Here is a 20,807-nt window from a genome sequence, read left to right as displayed (position 1 = left end):
GAGGGATTAGGAGGGAAAGGGAAGAGGAGAGTTTCGAGTGGCTCCAAGTATGCCTGGTTGTCCATCAGAGAAACATTCTGTTCCTTTTGTCTCCAAAGGGAGCAGCTCCAGAAGAGACTGGGCTGGAGAGGCGCGAGGGATGCAGGTTAAACTCTCGAGAAACCTTGACTGCCAGCCTGGGGGGGAAGACATCGGGGAAGACCGCTAGGGGAAACATGCATCCTCCCTCGCGACGGTCCCGCACCACTGCTCACCAACCGGAAGGCCATGGGCGCTTGGCCCCAGAAAACGCTCTGGAATTCTCCTGCGCTTGCCGGGGAAGGCGAAAGCAGCGTTGAGCAATGGCCACTGGTCTGGGGGAACTTTCCAACGTCTCGAATTCTGACCAGACCAGTTCCGGATGTGTGCGGCTTGGCTGACATCGCGGAGAAGCCCCGATGATCACCAGGGGTGGGTCGCGTGAGCCTGCGGGGCTGGTGGCGGTGAGGAGCCGTAGGAGAGGGCAGAAAGATTGACAAACACGAACCCAAATAACATGAAGTAATTTCTAAACATTTTTATTTCAAATCTCTTTTCACCCCTCCCCCGAAAGACATGGGTCAGTACAGCAATCATAAAAAGGAGATACAAACACAAGAGTCAAATGTCCCCCGCACTGACACTTACAAAAACTGGGAGTTGTACGTGGGGTTTCCAAACAGGACCTGCAGCAGAGCTACTAACATCCCTTTATGAGAGTCAAACATGCCTATTAATACAGTATATACAGACACCCCATTCTGGAACTGATCTACAGGGACATCCCAACACCCACCCATCTATCCCCAGAAAAATACCAAAACACACCCAAAGTGCATTTGTTTATATCAAAACATCTTTCCCTTTCCCCACCCCACCCGCCCCACAGACCCTCCCGCCCCGTTTAAGATTGGCCTGCAAGTCTATTTTAACCATTTAGTAATTTTTTATCGTTTATGAAAATAAATTATACAGCAACTATTTTAATAAATTAAGCACAAAAAGGGGAGGGGGGGAGAGAGGAGGAAAACTAAAGGGGAAGACAAAAGCCAGGCCACACTTTGGCTTGGAGGAGGGCAGGGTGGCAAACAGGACAGAGGCGGTTGCAGGGGGTGCGGCTCCCCTTCTGGGAAAGAACTGGCAACCACCCTGAGCCCAGAATGACACCCCTCTTCATTGAGTTTCTTAAAAACAACCAAAAAATGTACAGCAGTGGCTGTGCCACGGGCAGCACCAGCGTGGGCGCTCTGACGACCGGCCTGCCCACAGAGCGGTGCCTGGATTATGTTGTCCCTTGAAGAAGGTTCTGGGCCGAACGGCGAGGGGCAGGTCCCCGTTCAAGGGAGCACCAGGGATGGAGTAGCCAGACCAGCCTTCCTGCCCCACCCGAGCTGGGCGGGCGGTGTGTGATTATCCTGGGTTCCAAACAAGAGTGTCCTAAGTTTTCTTCACACTCTCTCTCCAGGAGCCAAGGCTGCAGTCCAGCTGCAACCAGACATTCGCGTCTTCCATGGCTGGCTGCTTTTTACCTGCCCCTTCATGCCTCTTGGCACTTGGGAGGGAGTGGGGAGGGAGCAGCTCCAGGTACCCTCTAACTGAGATGAAATGAGCATGAAGGCAAGTCACAGACTCAGCATGCAGGACTGGCTTCCCAGAGGTAGATGGGGGTGGGAAGGGAGGAGAGAAGGGGTACAGAGGACAGGACGGACGGGAAGCAGGGAGCAACTGGGCCAGCACCTCCCAGGAAGGTCAAGAAGCGATGGAAAGGACAAAGACAGTATGGAATCTGTATGTAAAGAAAGGTCTTTCCCTGGCAGATTAGACAATCGGTATTTTAAATACACTTTACTCTGTTCTTCGAACTGAAGCACCTGAGTCCCCAGTGCCTCCGTCTCTACGGCCCAAACCCCACGTCACTCCTCCCAATGCTTTGCTCTCCATCTTCTCAAGGCCTCCTGTCCTTTTGTGCTGAGCACGAGGGCTCCGATGGCAAAACGGGATAGCTCACGGGGACTGGCAGACTCGACTTTGCCTTCTTGAGTTTCTTTGAGGCCCACTAATCCTACAGCTATCACAGGGGGAGGGAGCCACGCTTTGCTTTCTTTCTTTTTTTTTTTTCTTTTTCTTTTTTAATAAAAAAGATTTTACTCCCCAGGAGCAAATAAATCATTTTGAACTACTGATAAACACTGCTGCAGTGAAAAGAAAGATGGCTACATGTATGCAATAGCACAAATTCAGTGTAAGAACAGCTGTGTTGACAATTAGAGATAAAAATCATTTATCCATTCCACCCTTTCCCACAAACCAAACCAAGAGGATTCCCATAGGGAAAATGTCTAACTCAGAAGCTCCTCCCTTAGGGACAGGGGGCGTGTCATTCTCTTAAAAGTGGAAAACAAATGGCAGGTCTCCCCACGATGGAGATGCTCTCAACACCCCAACTGGTGGCAAGACCTCCGCAAATGAAGACAGACACACAGACACACAGACACACACACACACACACACACACACACACACACACACACACAAGCAGACGCACGCTGACTTTCAGACCTCCTTCCTGCAGCCATGGAGCTTTATCCCAGCACCTAGTCCTCCAACTTCAGGGCCTGAGGCCAAGGAGGAGGCAGCAGTGCAGAAGGATGTAACTGGAGGGAAAAGTCCCATCCCCATTTCCTGCTGGGACCCGAGGGCTTCGAGCAGCCTGGCTCCCCTGAGGGCCTCGGCTGAGGGCACCCCAAGGCATCCAGCTCTCCTCTAGGCTCTCACTTTCGGATCTGCCAACACCAAGCACCATCCCTGCTCCCCCGATCTTCCTGGGTGGGCACCGTGTGTTTGCAGCCGTCCCCACACCACTCCCATCCTTGGCGAAGGCCACCACGAGCCCCAGGGAAAGGAAGGACAAGGGGAGAGGAAACCTGGTGGCGAGCTCCCACCCAGCCTCTCCTCTCAGGGGCCTGCATGCCGCCGCCCGTGGCTCACATTCACTAGATCTAGGCACCAGCTGGCCAACAGGCGAAGGCCACCGTCAATGGTCCCAAACTCCCAGTGGTCCCCCACTTGCCTAGTCCTCACAGCAAAGCCCCACCCTCCTCACGCTGTGTTCCTGCCACAGCACGCGAATTTCAAGTAACAGCAAATTGTAGCAGTAGCTGTCACTAGCTTATGGTGGTTCACACCTGTCCTGAGGAAGGTTGCAGTAGGTTGGCCACTAACAAGTAAGGGTCACACGAGCAAGGACCCATCCACAACTTAGAAATCAATGGTGGGTCCCTAGAGGTGAGAACCTTTTCCAGTTTGTGACTTTAAAATACAACAATCAAAGAGGAATGAGTTCCGTCTGTGGACCGCCTCTCAACGAGCACGACACAGAACTGGCAAAGGAGGAGTGGGCCCAGCCCGGAGAGCTGAGCGGAAGTGCTGGCGATAGGCCAGCCGCTCCTGCTCTCTCTCTGCTCTCTCACCAGGCCGGTCCCTCAGCCGGCTGCCCCACTCCCGCCTCTTCCTCCCCCTCATCTCCGGATAGAGTCTGTCTCCCCTCTGTGCAACTCTGTCTCGCAGCCCACCCTGAGGAAGGACGAGGCTACAGCCTGGGCCATGACTAGCGCACCAACAGATCACGGACACAGGTCTATGTTACCCTTTCCCAGGAGGAGAAAGAAGGACGGTGGTGAGGTTGGGTCATGCCTCTTCAGCTAAGGTTTGCTTCTAGACCTGACTGTCTGAATGCTCCAGCGGAAACCCCTGGTCCCACAAAGGGTAGCACCCAGACTGTGCTGAGGGCAGTGAGGCCCCTGGTCGTGGGCAGGAGCCAGCTGACTTCTGGCTTTGGGTTCCACTTCACCATCACAAGCCCTCAGTACTCAGATCTGCCTGATGCTAGGAAGTTTCCATCTAAACTGAGAAAGGAGGGACTGACGCTGCTGCTCTGGATTGGGGCTGCACACACTACTCAGCACACAGCCTGCAGATTTCCGCTTCCAGCCTTCCATTCGTGTGTTTCCTGTCTCACTGTCCTACCCTCGCCCAGGACCCAACACCCCGCCACCAAAGAGCTTTCCTAGACCACCTCGTCTACCCCGATCTTAACCATCTGAATTTCTTTAAAGACAGCCCTTGACTCTTCTGCCACATTCTCCAATTGCTTCATGGACGGCAGTCACCTAAAAGATCCCTTAGGCCAGACATCATGTCTTTCCCCTCTTGTGTTTTCCACAGTATCTAGCCCAGAGCCAGGCAAACACACTAAGAAAAAGAATTTTAAATGATGGGTGGGTGAAATGGTATATATATATATATAAAAGAATCCCAAAGAGCTGCACATCAGCCACTCAAGGATCCCACTGGATTCCAGATATATGGTCTACTGTTGGGTGGCACTTTCTGCAAGATGGCAAGTTAATCTGCACCCCCAAGAGGCAAGACTCACAGACTAAGCCAATTTCTGGGATCACTATCTTAATTGGCGGGCAGTACCACACAGAATTCAAGGAGAGAAGAGGTACCTCACAACAAAACAAAGGTGGGCTGTGTTTACACTACAAGCTCATTTTGTGGGCCCCCTCTTTACTTATGCTTACACACAGGTAACACTGCAAGTCTCCTCCCAATTCCACTACAAGGAGGAAGACTGGCCATTCCATGCAGGACATAAGGCAGAAGGCCAACACTTCTAGATGAGACAGTCCTATAAATTACTGAGACACTGGGGCCTCACCCCCAAACCATCAGGAAACCACAAACCTGACCATATTATTTTATCTCATGAGATGAGGCAGATATAAGCACAGGGGAACCAAAAAAGGCAGTCTAATGGCATATTACTACAAAAGAACAATAAAGACCCAAACAGCTTGATTTTCACATCTTAATAGCAAACCTCTCCCCAGAGTAACTCTATAGAAAAGCAAACTCATAATATCGTATGGTTTGACAATGGCCTGCTTCAGAAAAAAAATCAAAGACCACTGAAAAGCGCTGGAGTCTTTCTCCCTCCTCCTCCACTTCTACCTGGAAGGTGGGCAACTCCCAAATCAGCATCTGACACACTGCCCCACGAAGGGGGGCCAACAGGATCTGACTCACGAAAATGCTTGGGTTGCTAGAAAAGACACAGGAAAATAAAAAAGCTCTTGCTACCTCCCGTCACGGAAGTGGGACAACAGCGATAAACCTAAAAACAGGAGATGTAATGCTCTCCTCCTCTCTGATCCAATGACGTTCCATTAAGGCTGAGACACTGGAGCGCTTCTTCTCGGAAGAGCACAAGTACAACAGCTTCGTTTCTCACCGTCCTCCACGTTCCCTCTCACTAGCTGACAGACATATGGAGGGAAGTACCACTGACTCCTAAGTCACGGGTACAGCCTGCCATTAAGAATCTGGAAGCATGCTCCATTAACTTCAGCAGCTCATGATGAGGGCTCTCAACTGCTCAGGTGATGAGAAAATCCATTGCCTTGACAGCTGGCAGAGGCAATAGGAACGATGTTGCCATGATCGGAGTGAAATGTACAGTCATCTCGAGGGGAGGGGTGGAGGGTGGCGGGTGGAGGAAGAATGGGACTGGCTTGAGGTCACAGAACTTAGGAATTCCATAAGACAAAACTAGCACAGCTTCTATGAGAGGTGATGCTGAAATCACGTTTAAAACCTTAGAAGGAAAGGATGTGAGGAGCCACTACTTTCCCCAGCAGGGGCGGGCCCTTTGCCGGTTTTTGTTCAGCAGTCTTCTGTTCGAGACCACCCACCCTCCTTTCTTTCCTGCTGCTACTGAGGCTACCCATGCTTAAAGAGAGGCAGATTCTCATCTCTCAGAAACTCCCCACTTGATTTACACTTCTGACTCCTCCTCTCTCCTTCTTCAAGGTCAATGGTGAACGTGTGCACTCTGCCTTTGGCACCAGCTGAATGACCGTCACTGGCAATCCCTCCTCCTCTCCCCTCCCATGGACCTGTCTCGCCCTTGGTGCCACTTCCAGCCCAATGGGGCACAAACCCCAGCTGCCTTTAAAGGAAGTTTTCCATACGGAGAAATGCAAATACCCAAAACAAAACTTCTAAAAAAGGAACAGTGTTGAGACTTCTTCCAGTTTTCCAAGGAGGTCCAGTTCCAGGATAGCACAGGGGCTGGACACGAAGAGGCGGAGCCCCCGCTCAAAGAGTGTGGTTGTGTGCTTCTTCCAAGCCCCAGAGCGGCGAGGGGAGCCAAAGTCCTTGCACAGAGGGTCTCCGCCCTTCCCGTTCCCTCGTTCTTCCTCACTCCCCTCCACGGTAGCTTCATTTGGTTCTTCAAAACTGGAGCTTGGCAACCAAATGCCTAGATGAAAAAAGGAAAAAATCAGAGCGGCGCACTGGAGTGGAACCAAGATGGAGAGCAGCCCAGCCTCGGCTGGGGAAAAGTACAGCTCAAACAGAGAACGGAGACCTGAAAAGCCAACGGCTCCCACCAACACGGCTGCCCAGCTCAGGATGTGGCAACGGCCTTTGCTACAGGGACCTGAGCGGCCTAGGACTTGGACGCTAAAAAAAGGTCCTAAAATAACTAATAAACATATTCCATCACATTGCCTAACCTCTCTCTCTCCTTTTCCCTCACCTTTTAATTTTCCACCCACTCCCCCGCCCCCCTCCTTTCCTGAGGCTTGTGTGCTACAGGGACTAGAAAGTAAAAGAAAGAAAAAACTGAGCCCCTGGAGTAACCCCTGGTGAGCCCGGCTAGAAAACGCTATAGGTCGTTGCAGCTTCTGGCTACCGAAGAGGAGTGATATATAATCACAAATGCCAACGCGGCTTCTACCTCCTGACTTAATGAGGGCACTGTCCCAACTGTTCTCCTGTCTGCTGACTCCAAGCACCCTGACACGAAACTCCCCAGGTGACAGTACGCACAGACCAAGTGGCCCATTCAGAACTCCCAAATTAAAAGCAGGCTGACCAACAAGAAGTCATAAGGGCTGAATTTCACAAAATAGGGCCGTCCCCCTTCAGGAGTGGTACTTCCCTTTTTTCAAGGGGCCCTGAGGTCTGAATCTGGAGGGAGTATGGCATGATGCTTACTCTCTGCCACAGGCAACAGTCCCGGTGTCACACAGAGCGAAGAGACCCTGGGAGCTCAGTTCAATCCTTTGCCAATACACGACTGTCCCCCATACTCACGACAAATGGCTACCCCTGGCCTGTACCTTATCAGATCAAGCCCCTTCCCATCTCAGGGCCTTTATGCTTATTGGACCGCTTGCCCAGAATGCTCTGCTCCCAGATCTTCTTCTGACTCCTTGATATTCAGATCTCAGCTGAAAGGATACCTCCTCACAGGGGCCTTCCCTGATCATCCAAACCTAAGTACCACTCTCCCACCCCTAATCACTAAACTTCACCAAGTTTTATTCCCCGTAACAGTACAGTCAACGGAAATCAGCCTATTCACTTATTTACATGTTTGCTGTCTGTCTGTCTCTCCCTATGAGCATTGCAGCTCAGCGAGGTCAGGGCCAGGGACTATCCCGCACAGCACTTTTCCCAACCTACTTTGGGTACTCAACAAGTAAACAGATATCTGCTAAGCGCATAAACAAATGGGGGAACTCACTAACGCCTCTGGAAAACCATTCCACTTTTGGACCTCTCTGTTAAAACGGTCCTCCTAGGGGCACCTGGGTGGCTCAGTCAGTTAACCATCCGACTTTGGCTCAGGTCATGATCTCACGGTTTGTGAGTTCGAGCCCCACATCGGGCTCTGAGCTGACAGCTCGGAGCCTGGAGCCTGCTTCGGATTCTGTGTCTCCCCGTTCTCCGCCTCTCCCCTGCTTGCACTCTGTCTCTCCTTTTCTCAAAAATAAACATTAAAAAAAAAAAACCCAGTTCTTCTAAAGTTGGACTAGAGTCTAGCTCCTTATAACTTCTATCCACTGTGGTCCCTGGAGCCACACAGACTAAGTTCAACCACTCTTCCTTTGTATTTCTTTCAGCCATCAAGCCCCTCTCACCTCAAAACTTCTCTGCTCCGTGTTAATCATGTATTCCCCATATGATGAAGTTTGGAGCCCTCGGCCACCCTGAGCCCACCCCTGAACATGCTGTGAGGGTTCCTCCCGAGGCACGGTGCCTACAGAAGCAGTGCTCTGACTAAAGGGTCCTAATTACTCCACCAGGGTGCCACCGTGCAGGTGCCGCCGTTCCCTCCTGCCTTCCCTTCCTAATCTCAACTGCAAAGCCACCAAGCAGAGAAATCCTCCCAGACATCGGAGCATTTCGATGTTGTAGGAGTCGCTTCCGAGGGCATACAACTTGCCTACAACTGAAGATACGACAAGAGACTGCACACCCAGCCCAGGATGCTTTAAGTTAAAGCTACGCAGCCTCCCAGGGTCACCATTTCTTGATCACTCTCCTTTCATTCCTTCTCCTCTTGTTAATCTTTACTAGGCCAGCTCACATGCTTTCCACCAAGAGCACAGGCTCAGGGATGTCCAGAGCTAAGGGGAGACACACAGCTGGGATCACCTTGGTCATGGCCCAGGAAAACCCGTGGGACATAAACGCCAGTCGTCACGCTCTCCGGTTATAAAGACAGCAGAGAGCACGGGGAGATGATGGCTCCCTTGGTTCTAAGGCTGACACTCTGCCGGTTTTTCCCCTAGTTTGCTCGGTGTGGGAGGGGGCACTGGGAACAGAGAAGGTTAGAGGGGAGCAGACGTAGTGGGTGCTTCAAGAGGACACTCTACGCAAAGGTGAAAGACGGGGGATCACTGCACCCTGCAGATCACCGGAACGTGAGATCCTGCAGGTAATCCACACCACCAAAAATCACAACTCTCTGGCGATTTTGTTCCCTACTCATCCTTACCTTTCAATGCTCACGTAACTGCAATTTAAGAGACTAATTACCATTCATCTGCACAAACCAGTATTCCAAGATATTTTATGGGGAGAATAAATGACAAGAAGTCAGTTAGTGTAGTGACGGGAGAACAGCCACTTAGATAAATGAATTCCTTAGCTAATTCACTTACTCTTTTCAATAATTTACTTTTCAGTGGTCCGGATGGAAATCTAAGTAGAAGAGTGAGCTTTTTTGCTCTCGCCCTCACATGCCAAGCCATGGGACTCGGGAGTTCCCACCGAAGCACACGCCTGTTGCAATTAAAGGCACGTCTGCCTCCCCTTTGATGAAGTTTCCTCCCCTTTGGTGTCCTGTTTTACACGTCATTTGTGCAACAGCAAGAAGAGTGGTCAAATTATGAGAGAAGACCGCACACTTACACTTGTGTGCCCTCCTCCTTATTTATATTCAGTGATTAGCTTGCATGCTGCTTGGCAAATACTCTTGAGGCCTCTCATGTCTATCTGTTCTTCTCCCATTTGGCGTATGTGCCCCCTGGACCCCATGACCAGATCTGGTAACTGTATGGGCAGATGCCTGGATCGAGAGTATACGCGTGGGGTGTGGGGGAGGGGGGCGAGGCCGACGATGATAACTGTCCAGAAACACTTAGCTGGGCAGCGAGACAGAGAGCTCATACCCTTGGTGGCGACTAGCAGGGGGCCCCTCGCTACGTGGAGGGTTCAGCCTCTTGCTTCTGTTTGGAAATGAGCTGCGCTTCCTTTAGAGACAGGTACACCTCTTCCTGAGGATCATAGTAGTAGAACTTTCGGATATAAGAGATCAGAGGTCTGTGAACACAAGAGGGATACACGTAAAGTGTTACATACAAAGATCATAAACGAAAGGCCGCTTTCGTTCAATCCTTCCTCCTTCTTCAACCCCTGGATGGCCGAGACTACACAAAAAACTGTCGACCTAAGAAAATTCCCACTTTCTCACTTATTACAGTTCTGTCTCCCTCCCTCTTACCACCTCCACTCCACTCTGCATAGCGACTGCAGAAGGGAGGCTGACACACACGCACACACCTTCCTCCCTTCTGGCTGCCGGCTGACATTTCCAGAGTTGGGCGCTAAGACACGTGAGAAGTGAAAGGGCGACGCCTGTGAACACTGACGGCACGATCAGCTGGCGGGCCTCACTAACGTTTACAACCAACCCTCCATTCCATTCCCGCCCCACCGCTAGAGACCCCACTTTACTTAGGCAGTGGGAGATCCGGGATGTGATCTATCCGGACGAGCTGTCGGATTCGGAATCTGCAAAGGTGCTGGAGGGATTTGACGTTGCTGAATCGAGACACCGGATAGAGCAGCTGGACTGGAGTTGGAGGCAGTCCTTTGGGAACGAAAACCAAGAGACATATTCAGAGGGAACAATGCAGCTAACTACCACTGCCCTCGTGAAGAGAATCCAGGGAAGGGAAATGGGGCTTCTTTACAGTTCATATGTGCGTTCTGTGCAAAAGCTCCCTTCCACAAAGACCTGCTGATTTCCATTGTCAGAAGTATTACCGCTGTGTTTCACTCAAGGGACTCTACTCGCCCCCACCAAGGGCCCCCCGAGCATTACTCGTGACAGCTGACAGTCTTGCTCTTCAGAACAGCCCAATGCAAAGGGCCAAGCCACAGACTTGACTTGGAGCCAAGTGGCCAATCCCAGGCCCGAGGCTCTCAGTGAAGGGCAAGAATCAAAGCATCCCTCCTAGGAACGGGACGTACTTGCGTAGCACATCTAGCAGCATCCTGCACGGGACAACTGGGGCTGCTCAGAAGGGTCCCCAGCCGATTCCAGCTAAGAGGCTGGTAAGTAGAAGGCAACGGCTGGGATCAGAGTTTATAAGCCGATCACTCCTACCATTTACTTCAAATCAGGACAAGCAGGTTTAACCACCTCTTATTTCCCACACACACTGCCCCCCTCACCTCCTCCCACCCTTCTTGCTCCTGAAATTTTAGCCCGGGTGCAGGAACAGAAAAAAAAAGAGGATGCTTTTAAAAGAGAAGCAACTACAGTAGCTTGGGCAGGCTGGAGTCAGTACTGCTCCGTGCCAGAGTGCCTGCTGACTGATGCCAGCCAGGCCCAAGGGGAGTCCTACACCCTGGTTTCGTCAGCATCAGCAGGCTTGGTGCTGGGGAGTTCCAACCCCCCTCGAGAGTCAATGCCACAGAACGGAGACCTCCAGAATGGCAGGAACACGGACAACGGCTCAAGGGAGCAAAGAATATTCTGGTTCCGATACACAAGGGGCTACTGGAGGCCAATAAGCAAACTGCTCTCAGAAAGCAGCTCAGGTGCAAAGGCTTTGAAAGAATTCTTTTCTCAGTCACCATCCCATCAAAAGAAATTCTGTAGACACAACTTGTTGGAAAATAACACATCTACTGTTTTTGGAGTTCAATTTCAAACAGTTTTAAAATTTTGTTTGAAGGCACGAGAAGAAAAAATTAAAGCTTGTGGACTATCTCCCAAAGCCTTTTCGTGGTCATTGATAATGGACTTTCTGAAAAAGAAAAGAGTCCGAATACGTATTCTGCTGTTACCACATGGGGCGCCTGGGTGGCTGAGTCGGTTGAGCACCCGACTTCGGCTCAGGTCCTGATCTCCTGGCTCGTGAGTTTGAGCCCAACGTCCGACTTTGCACTGATGGCACGGAGCCTATTTGGGATTCTCTCTCTCCCTCTCTCTCTGCCCCTCCCCTGCTCAGGCTCTCTCAAAATAAGTAAATAAATAACTTTAAAAAATTAATTTAAAAAAAGCACTTAACTCAGGGGTGCCCGGGGGGCTCAGTCGGTTAAGTGTTGGACTCATGACTTCGGTTCAGGTCATGATCTCATGGTTTGTGAGTTTGAGCCCCACGTCATCGGGCTCTGTGCTGACGGCACACAGCCTGCTTGGGATTCTCTGTCTCCTTCCCTCTCTGCCCCTCCCCCACTTGTTCTCTATCTCGCTCTCTCAAAATAAATAAACGTTAAAAAATTTTTTTTAAACTTCTAACTCGGGTGCCTGGGCAGCTCAGTCAGTTAGGCATCCGACTTTAGCTCAGGGGTTCCTACCCTGCGTCAGGCTCTCTGCTGTCGATCCCCTGTCCCCCTGTCTCTCTGCCCCTCCCCCTCTGGCACACACTGTCAAAAATAAACGTTAAAAAAAAATTTAACTCATTTAGTCATTAAAACTATACTTTGAGGCAGATATCACTATTATCCCCATTTCATATATGATGAAACTGAGGCCAGGCTTAGAGCACTCTCTCATGGCACAGAACCAACAAAGCTGGCCTGCCATGAACCCCCGCTCTGAGGAAAAGCTGAGCCCACAGAACCTCAAAGGAAGGTTCTCCAGGAGTCTCTCCAGAGCAACTCTCCCTCTGTTGTCTGACGGGGGCGCTGTCCAGGGCAGCCCCAAGCACTCTGAATCATGACCAGCTGCTCTCAGTCTTCTCCTTGCTCCTACCCCTTCAATCCTAGGGCTTATATTCTGAAGCACTGTAGCCCTCCTCCACCCACATGGTTGGTCGTCTCCTCCCACCCGCTATTAAAAAAAAAAACAAAAATCACACATGGATTTCTCTCTTGAATATATTTAAACTCAAGTGGTTTTAAAATGGTATTGGGTTCAAAGGCCTCTTTGAATTTACCCTTTCTCTCTCTTGCATTTTAAAAATATTCTTTAGTGAATTAAACTATGGCAAACAGAAAGCTTTTGGGGATGGGTTATAATAACGCTAAATTCAACATGATGTTTCAGAGATAAAGGTAATTTATGTATCTAATTATTTATTCCCAAAGACACAGTACTATCAGACTTGTGCTTAAAGAGACCAGGATAATATGCAGCAAAAAATTATCTGATTGTTTGCCTACTTGAATTTTAATGACCACATATACTTGCCTATTTAATTGTGTTACTTATAGCCTTAGGTTCACAAATAGCGATTTGAAACCTGTTAATTCTCTGATATCCCCTGGTGTCAACCTGACCATTTACTGTTTGCCTCCAAACACAGCAAACAACTGGAGCTCTTGCATCCAGAGCATGTTAAGGGAAGAGGTTAGAGATGGAAATAAATCCAAGACAAGACACCAGGTCAGCTGAAAGGGAAGGGACAAGATGGAACAGTGGTCATCAGGAACTTTCCTCTGGTCCTTCATACCAGGGGACCTGGGCTCCAAATACAGTTTCCAGCCACTTCATTATTTTCTCTCCCCCTGCCCCCCCCCACCTCAAGGACCAGGTTAGGGGTGACAAATCTCTCCCAAGTCTGAGCACCCCAACACATAGGTCTTTCTGCCAAACCAAACTGTTTCCTGAAGACCAGAATTATCCAGCTCAAAATGTCAATAGTATTGGGAGGGGCACCTGAGGAGCTCAGTTAAGTGGCCAACTTCGGCGCAGGTCATGATTTTGCGGTTCCTGAGTTCGAGCCCCACACCAAGATCTCTGCTGTCAGCATGGAACCCACTTTGGAACCTCCGTCCCCCTCTCCTGCCTCTGCCGCGTGGATGTGCTTTCTCCTTCTCTCTCAAAAATAAATAAACATTTAAAAAAAAAAAAAAGAAAAAAGAAATCCTGGGATACAGACCTGTCACTGAACAATTATAAGATTAATGATGGTTACAAAAGAGAGACCTATTTCCTTAGAGTTGTGTAATTCAAAGTGTGATTAAAAAAACGAAAATTTGGGGAACCTGGGTGGCTCAGTCGGTTAGGCATCCAACTCTTGATTTCAGCTCAGGTCATGATCTCACTTCTGTGGGTTCAAGCCCCGCATTGGGCTCTGCGTGGACAGTATGGAGGCTGCTTGGGATTCTCTCTCTTCCTCTTTCTCTACCACTCCCCCACTCATGTTGTCTTTCTCAAAATAAACAAACTTAAAAAAATTAAAAACAAAAACAAAAAAAAGGTATTGGGGTGCCTGGCTGGTTCAGTTGGTAGTGTGTGACTCCCGATCTCAGGGTTATAAATTCAAGCCCTACACTGGGTGTAGAGATTACTTAAAAATAAAATCTTAATGGGGTGCTTGGCTGGCTCAGTTGGTTAAGCATCCAACTCTTGATTTTGGCTCAGGTCATGATCTCAAAGTTGGGAGATCAAGCCCCACGTCAGGCTCTGTGCTGACAGCATGGAGCCTGTTTGGGGTTCTCTCTCTCCCTCTCTCTCTCTGTCTCATCTCCCATCACTTGCTCGTGCACTTTGTCTCTCAAAATAAACATTTAAAAATAAACTAAGGGGCACCTGGGTGGCTCAGTTAGTTAAGCGTCCGACTCTTGATTTTGGTTCAGGTCGTGATTTCACATTTCATGAGTTCAAGCCCTGCACTGGGCTCTGCGTTGGCAGCATGGAGCCTGCTTGGGATTCTCTGTTTCCCTCTCTCTGCCCCTCCCTGCTCATGATGACTTTCTCTCAAAAATAAATAAACATATAAAATAAAATAAAAATCTTTTTAAAAAAGATTTTCTTTTCATGTACTTCACAGATGACAAAGATTCTCCCAACTAATAAAGATATGTTCACTTTCAGTTTGGCTCGAACAGCATCAGGAGTTCTGTGTTAATCCAATCATAGTCTCTCTCTGAGACTGCTGCCCCGTAGTATAGGCATTTGGTTTATAACGGTGGAATGGACCAGACTGAGATGCAAACAGTGACCTCGGATCTGTGACAATCACGCTCCACTGTGCTAAAAAGAGATAAGGGGGAAAGCAACATCAGGTGCCATCATTTTTATTTTCACTAAGGGTCCCTCCCCTGATGTCAATTATTACAGTTGTTCTAATTTCCTTCCTTCTGCTCCTTACTTGCCACCATCCAGAACTTTCCCATTAGTCCTAGCTTTATGATTCCTAGGATCCCTAGCATCCCTTTATCACCAGCCTGCATGCCCTGTTAGTGCAGCCAACTCAGAAAAACTTGACTTTGAATCCTGGCTCTGCAATTCACTGTACCTCAGTTTCTTAATCTGTGCGGAAAGATGGGAGGGAGGAAAGGGAGAAGGGATACTGTAGTATGCCTTTAAGATTTTGTAAGGGTTTGGGGCATCTGGGTGGCTCAGTCTATTGAGCATCTGACTTCGACTAAGGTCATGATCTCGCAGTCCATGAGTTCGAGCCCCGCATCGGGCTCTGTGCTGACAGCTCAGAGCCTGGAGCCTGCTTCGGAATCTGTCTCCCGCCTCTCTCTCTGCCCCTCCCCCATTCATGCTCTCTCTCTGTCTCTCAAAAATAAACAAACATTAAAAAAAATTTTTTTTAATAAATAATAAAAGATCTTGTCAAGGTTAAATGCAATAATACCTGGCCCCTGGTAGGCATTCAGTTACCATCATCCCAAAGTCTCAACAAATAGGCTCCTTTTAAAAACTACTGAGTTAAAATCCCTGGTGCCGGCTGAGAAAGCTCAACCCAAATGCTAATGACTACCTCTTCTTCACACCAAGTCCGTCACAGAATCAATCTCACAGAAAGTCTAGACCTTTACAACAGCAAAGGAGGACAGCAAACAACGGTAAAGAACACTGGCTTTGCCCTTTGTCCCAGTCATTCTGAGAGCGGTCACTTACAGTCTAGGAGCAAATACTAACTCTGCTTTGCCTTCTCAACTTGATTACAGCTCGAAGTGCAAACAGATATCCTATCTGCAGCATTCCTCATGGGTCCTAAAAAGACACCCTCCACTAATAAAAACACTGCTGTCTTCCCTGTAGTCTCCACAAATCCCAGCAAGCTCGCGTTTCACTTTGCTTGCTGTTACTTTGCCCCGTTAACAGAGTGGTGGCAAATAAAGTGCACAGTTTGGAGTTAGTTGAGCCTGGGTCTGAACTCTGACTTCAGCACTCATCAGCTAAGTGACTTTTAGAGTAAGGAACTTCACTTTTGAGCCTCAGCCTCAGTTTCTTCGCTGGCAAAATGAAAATGGTCTTATCTATAAACGGACCGATCTATTAGGTTGTTGTAAGTAATCAGAGAGGTTTAAATAAAGAATCTGAGACAAAATAACTGGCACACGATATGATACGATACGATCTCAACAAATAGCAGCCGTTGTTCAAAGTTCTAGCCGCTTAGTTAACAATGGTAAGAATCTTAGTTAAAATTTCTGCACATTTGTAGAAGGAAACGAGCTATACCAGAGGAGTCCAACAAAGTCTCTCAATACTCTACAAGTAGATACATGCTCCAGACTTCAGAATCCTGTGAGAGGATTTCCCTGGTTTACCCATAAACACAGCTGCGTCTCTGCCCTTGTCAATCTCCGCCGTGCCTTGTACTGAGTTTTACATGTGCTTCTGCCTTTATCTTCCTACCTGTCTCCCCTTTGAGGAAACGAGGTCTCTGAGGGTAGAGATGTTGCTTATTTTTGATAATGATAACCCCCAAAAGCCACAAACTTTTTTTTTTTTATCAAGTTTGACTAGCAATTCTTTTTTTTTTTCCTTTTTCTTTTTTTAAATTTATTTATTTTCAAGTTAGTTAACATACAGCGTAGTCTTATTTTCAGGAGTAGAACCCAGTGATTCATCTCTTACATGTGACACCCAGGGCTCATCCCGAAAAGTGCCCTTAGTGCCCGTCACCCATTTAACCCAGCCCCCCAAAAGCCACAAACTTAAAAAAATTGCTAAAGAGTCAATTCCTGTAAGAAAGGATTCTAACTTTTCTCTTTAACCAAGTCAACTGCATGAGACCCAACTGTGTTGACAGCGCTGAGGCAAATACTAAATGAAGTGAGAATTAATACAGTTCGCACCCTGTCATGCCTTATTTAAATCACCAAGATTATAAAACACATTCCTATAACCTGGCTCAATCCTGTTACTGATGTTCTGCCTGAGGCTCCACTGGGCACTTCTTTTTAGAGCAATTTCCTGGCAGTCAGTGTGTTTAAGAATCTTAATTTGATTCACTGGGAATGTATAAAGTTCTCATTTTCAGTTCTGTTTGTAACTTACAAAGTCCTCAATTAATATGCTTGTTTTGCTTTTCCCCAGCCCTATTACAGCAGGCTCTTTCAAACCATTCTTTCAGTAAAGTTTATTTAGATACCGCACTAGTAAGTGGGCAGAAAGACTATGTAATCGCACTAGCAAGGACGGGAACTCCCCAGTGCACCCAGATGGAGAGACATCTTTATAGTCAATGCCGGTAGAGACAAGAGGCACAACAAAGACTACCTACTCTTTAATAGGAAGTTTAGTGCGGAAGGACAAAATCCACAGCAGACTGCCACTGAATTCAGCCTCCTTGACACACAGCATTGGCTTTCTAGTGAATACTCTTGTAGCTTCCCTGTTCCCATAGAAATTGCTTGAGCAAGTTCTCACCTCTCTGCTTCACACGGAAGTGTGAGATCCCTGGTTCAAGGACAAGGAGACACCTCTGAATGTTAAATATTCATCATAAGACACCTGGACATCAGAGGCGGGATCCGTTTTCTCATTCATGTGGTCAAAAAAGCAAAGATTCCTTCTCAATATATTGAAGGATTAATGTTCAAGGGCAGGGGATGAACCTAACCACTAGACTCTAGGAAGAGTGGTTACCATAAGAGCCAGAAAGAAAACTTCAACAAAGTATGGCTTTTTCTGGGGAGAAGGGGGGGGCACATTTTGGTACTGTACTGCATCATGACCATGTTAAGTAATTAACGTAACTATAGCCTTACCCGGAACCCTGGATCTCAAGAAGTAGAGAAACTTCCCGTTCTTGGAGTGCATGATGGCTCTCTTAATGAACTCCACCACTGATTGACAGCGATCCTCAAATTTAGGATGACACCACAGGCTGAAAGTTCCTGCCACGGAAAATTAAGGAGAGGTAAAAATGTAGAAACTTACTTTCAAAAGATCTGGGAAGTTACCTTGAACGTTTTAATAATTCTCAGTTCTGGGAGGGTAGTTTGTGGGCAAAAGCTGTCGGACAAAGGTCCTGAAGCCACCTGTTCCTGTTTGTTCCACAATGAATGGGAAGAAGAGATGTTGCCTCTAATAAGATATTAGAATGCACACTAATCCTTAAATCATGGACCATAAGAAAAGACTTCCATAGCAAAAGCAAGTTTAAATGACATCCCCTCTAAAGATCTGTCTACCTGTCTTCAAGCATTCATGGAATAGTTGGGGAAAGAACGGAACAGCAGTTCTGCAAGTCTCATTCATTCATGTGTTAGGCACAAAAAGTCAAATTCTAGGTCTTCTTTGACTTCTAAAATCCCACTCCCGCCCCAAACATGTTGCAAAGATCCCACCCCAAATTCTAAAGTCCCCAAAGCCAAAGAAAAAAACAAAAACCCAAGCACTAAGTGCAAAGAAGTCACCCACAAAAGGGACAGAATCACTGAAGAGAGCTGCAGATTTGAGTCTCTCTGGCCACTCTTACAGTATCACTTAAAAAGATGAAGACAGATGCTCCATTGCAAACTGGCCACGGAAAGACCCACACGGCTTCTATTAAAAATCCCACTCATTCAAGAAAGAAAAGCCGCTTTGAACAAAAAGTAACTGGAGAACCATTTGAAAGTTCTCTCGTTACCGGCATCTCACCTATCAGGGACCTAGAGGTCAGGCATTTATTCATCATTCTCCTAGCCTAGTCATTCAGTATTTTCACAGATTTATAAAAATACTTCATTCTGAAATGCTCTATTTTGCATGTTGTTTTTCTGCTGGTCTTATTTGGCTTTTAGGAGGGCACAGGCAGTCTATGCCACGGTTATCTAACTAATTCTCAGGTCTGTGGACCAAAATTCCTTTCTCCTCATGCATCTTTAAGGCAGAGGCGGTGACAGAGGAAACCATGGACAAAGCTATGCTGGCCTAACACGCTACCTTCCTGACTCGCATGAGAAGCAAACCAGATAAACACAGCACAACATGGCCGAGAGCAGAAAAGACGTGGTGGTGGCTGAGAAGAGCATGAAAAAAAACTCTCCCTTTGAGATGCTGTGTCTAACAGCTTGTTTAATGTTGATCACGTGTGGGGACAGTGTGAGGGATAGGAGGGGCAAGTCCCTGAAACTCCCCAAAGTTCCCTACGCTCAGCAAATTTGTAACATATGCAGTTATTCTGACAAAGGATGGATTACCGTGTTACCCAGCCCCACCACCTGTGACCATCACAGGTTTCTGGCACATGTCAAACCCAGCATGCCATGATGCGAAGCCAATTCCGACAGTGGTGCTGAACAAATCAGCTTCTAGATGTGACCGCAGCATGAGGCACAAGCAGGCCACAAAGGTGGAGGCACCACTAGGGAGGAAGGCAGAGAGTCTAAAGCATGTTGACTCCGCAAAGTCTCTGAGTTCTGATGACTACATAGCTGACCAAAAGAAATTAACACCATGCTGCTTGGCAGGAAGAGCGGATGTGACTATCAGGCAAAGAAATTCACTACAGAACAGTCACAGGGTGGACACTAAATTCTCCTCTTTGTGTATAGGATTTAATAGAAAGTCTCTCTAGATGTTAAGTTCAATTATGAATGAAGCTTGGGAGAATTTGTCTAGTGGTCCTAGATTATTTCTTCCCTCTATCAAGAGAACTTCACTGGCTTTGCTCTGTTCAGCAGTCTTGTGCAGGCCCTCCTATTTTGGAGACAAAATGCTGAGAATACTTCTAAATGGAACCCTTACCTTCCTCCCTACCCCCGCCAACATTTCTTCTAGTGACTGAAACCAGTACCCACAACAACATTCAACTGAGTATGAGATTCTCCTCCCTCTTCATAGTTCCACTTCTACAAATCCTTCCTATGACAAAGCCGGACAGCACAAGGAGAGGCAGGCAAAGGGGGAAGAAGGCTTTCTTCAAACAGCACCTCTTACCTCTGTAGTGCTCCATTCTCGTGTGGTGGGTGATACCCTGTGACCGGAAACTGAGGCTCAGGATATAACGAGGATCAGAGCTATCTCGTACCAGGAAAGAGCCATCTGGCTTCCCTTTCAGCTTCATCTCTGCATCTTCCCAGTTCATTGGTCCCCAGTACCAACCACACTACCAAAGATAAGAATTGGTCAAGTGATTTACAGCACAGGGAAATGTTCAAGTTCTCAGCACAATCTATTTTACCACAGGAGAAGCCCCCTTCTTATCACTTCCTAAACATTTCGCTAGACAAAAGCTAAGAGTGTCTTAACCATTAGCAACGAACGGCAGGCTCGTTGTTTTAGACCTCCAAAGTAACAGAAGAATAAGCCTACAATTGCATTACTGAAGCCCTCCGAAGAAGAGAAGCGGGAACTGGGTCAGTTAATCTACTGAAGTCAGCTTCAACTACGTAAACATTTCTCCACAACCTCTCTTACCATGTTCAATATTTTTCCTCCAAGATTTAATTTTACAACGTCTCTTATGGAATTGATCAGAGCAGCACAATTGTTTTGGCGCTGTAAATACAGAGGCAAAGATAACTACTCTTCTTCTAAAAATAATGAGAGGAGAGCCCAGTACAGAAGAAGGGGAGTGGGAGAGGAGGCCAGCCACCAGTCCCCAGGCACCACCCACCTTCTCCAACTCTCGAAGGCTGGCTGCAAAGCTGCTTGAGTCGGGCCGGTAGAGGGGACACTGGAGATGCTGGGGGGGCTGGCTGTGCAGGGATTCAGCTGCTCGGATGGGAGCAATCCGGGGAAATGCATCTGCAGGGCAAAAGGGTGATGGTCACTTGTTCCCTCCTTGCTCCCAACCACAAGCAGATCCTCCCCCCAAAACAGAGATGCTAACTGAAGAGGGGCAAGGCATTAGAAGCTAAGCTGGAAAGGGTGGAAGCCAAAGCAGTGGAAAAGAGCTGGATGGGCTGGAACAAAAAGCTGTGTGGGCTCGTGGAAGCTGTGAAGGATGGGTGGGGGCATTTTGCCCCAGGAGAGGGGGAGGGGGGCTGCTCACTAACCTGACTAAGGTGACTAC

General features: G+C 48.0%; 1 protein-coding gene across 3 annotated transcripts in view; it reads right to left on the bottom strand.

Annotated features, from left to right (window-relative positions):
• Positions 1 to 541: 541 nt before the first annotated feature.
• The window catches only part of SOCS7 (suppressor of cytokine signaling 7), a 32,651-nt gene continuing 12,385 nt past the window's right edge, over positions 542 to 20,807 (bottom strand). For 2 of the 3 annotated variants that reach the window (XM_015078507.3, XM_027033937.2), the window contains 6 exons: positions 20,409 to 20,539; positions 19,730 to 19,898; positions 17,572 to 17,700; positions 10,114 to 10,249; positions 9,549 to 9,699; positions 542 to 6,343 (listed from right to left, as the gene is read on the bottom strand). In XM_015078507.3, coding sequence (XP_014933993.2) covers positions 9,579 to 9,699; positions 10,114 to 10,249; positions 17,572 to 17,700; positions 19,730 to 19,898; positions 20,409 to 20,539 — 686 coding nt within the window. In that variant the 3' untranslated portion in view covers positions 542 to 6,343; positions 9,549 to 9,578. Of the gene's footprint in view, positions 6,344 to 9,548; positions 9,700 to 10,113; positions 10,250 to 14,425; positions 14,591 to 17,571; positions 17,701 to 19,729; positions 19,899 to 20,408; positions 20,540 to 20,807 lie in introns of those variants that run through there. The other variant, XM_053211462.1, reaches the window with a different exon arrangement.

Source organism: Acinonyx jubatus, chromosome E1 (genome assembly GCF_027475565.1).
Source record: "Acinonyx jubatus isolate Ajub_Pintada_27869175 chromosome E1, VMU_Ajub_asm_v1.0, whole genome shotgun sequence".
In the NCBI taxonomy this organism is placed as follows: Eukaryota; Metazoa; Chordata; class Mammalia; order Carnivora; family Felidae; genus Acinonyx; species Acinonyx jubatus.
The sequence above is the reverse complement of the archived record's forward strand: the minus strand, read 5'-3'. Positions and strand labels throughout refer to the sequence as shown.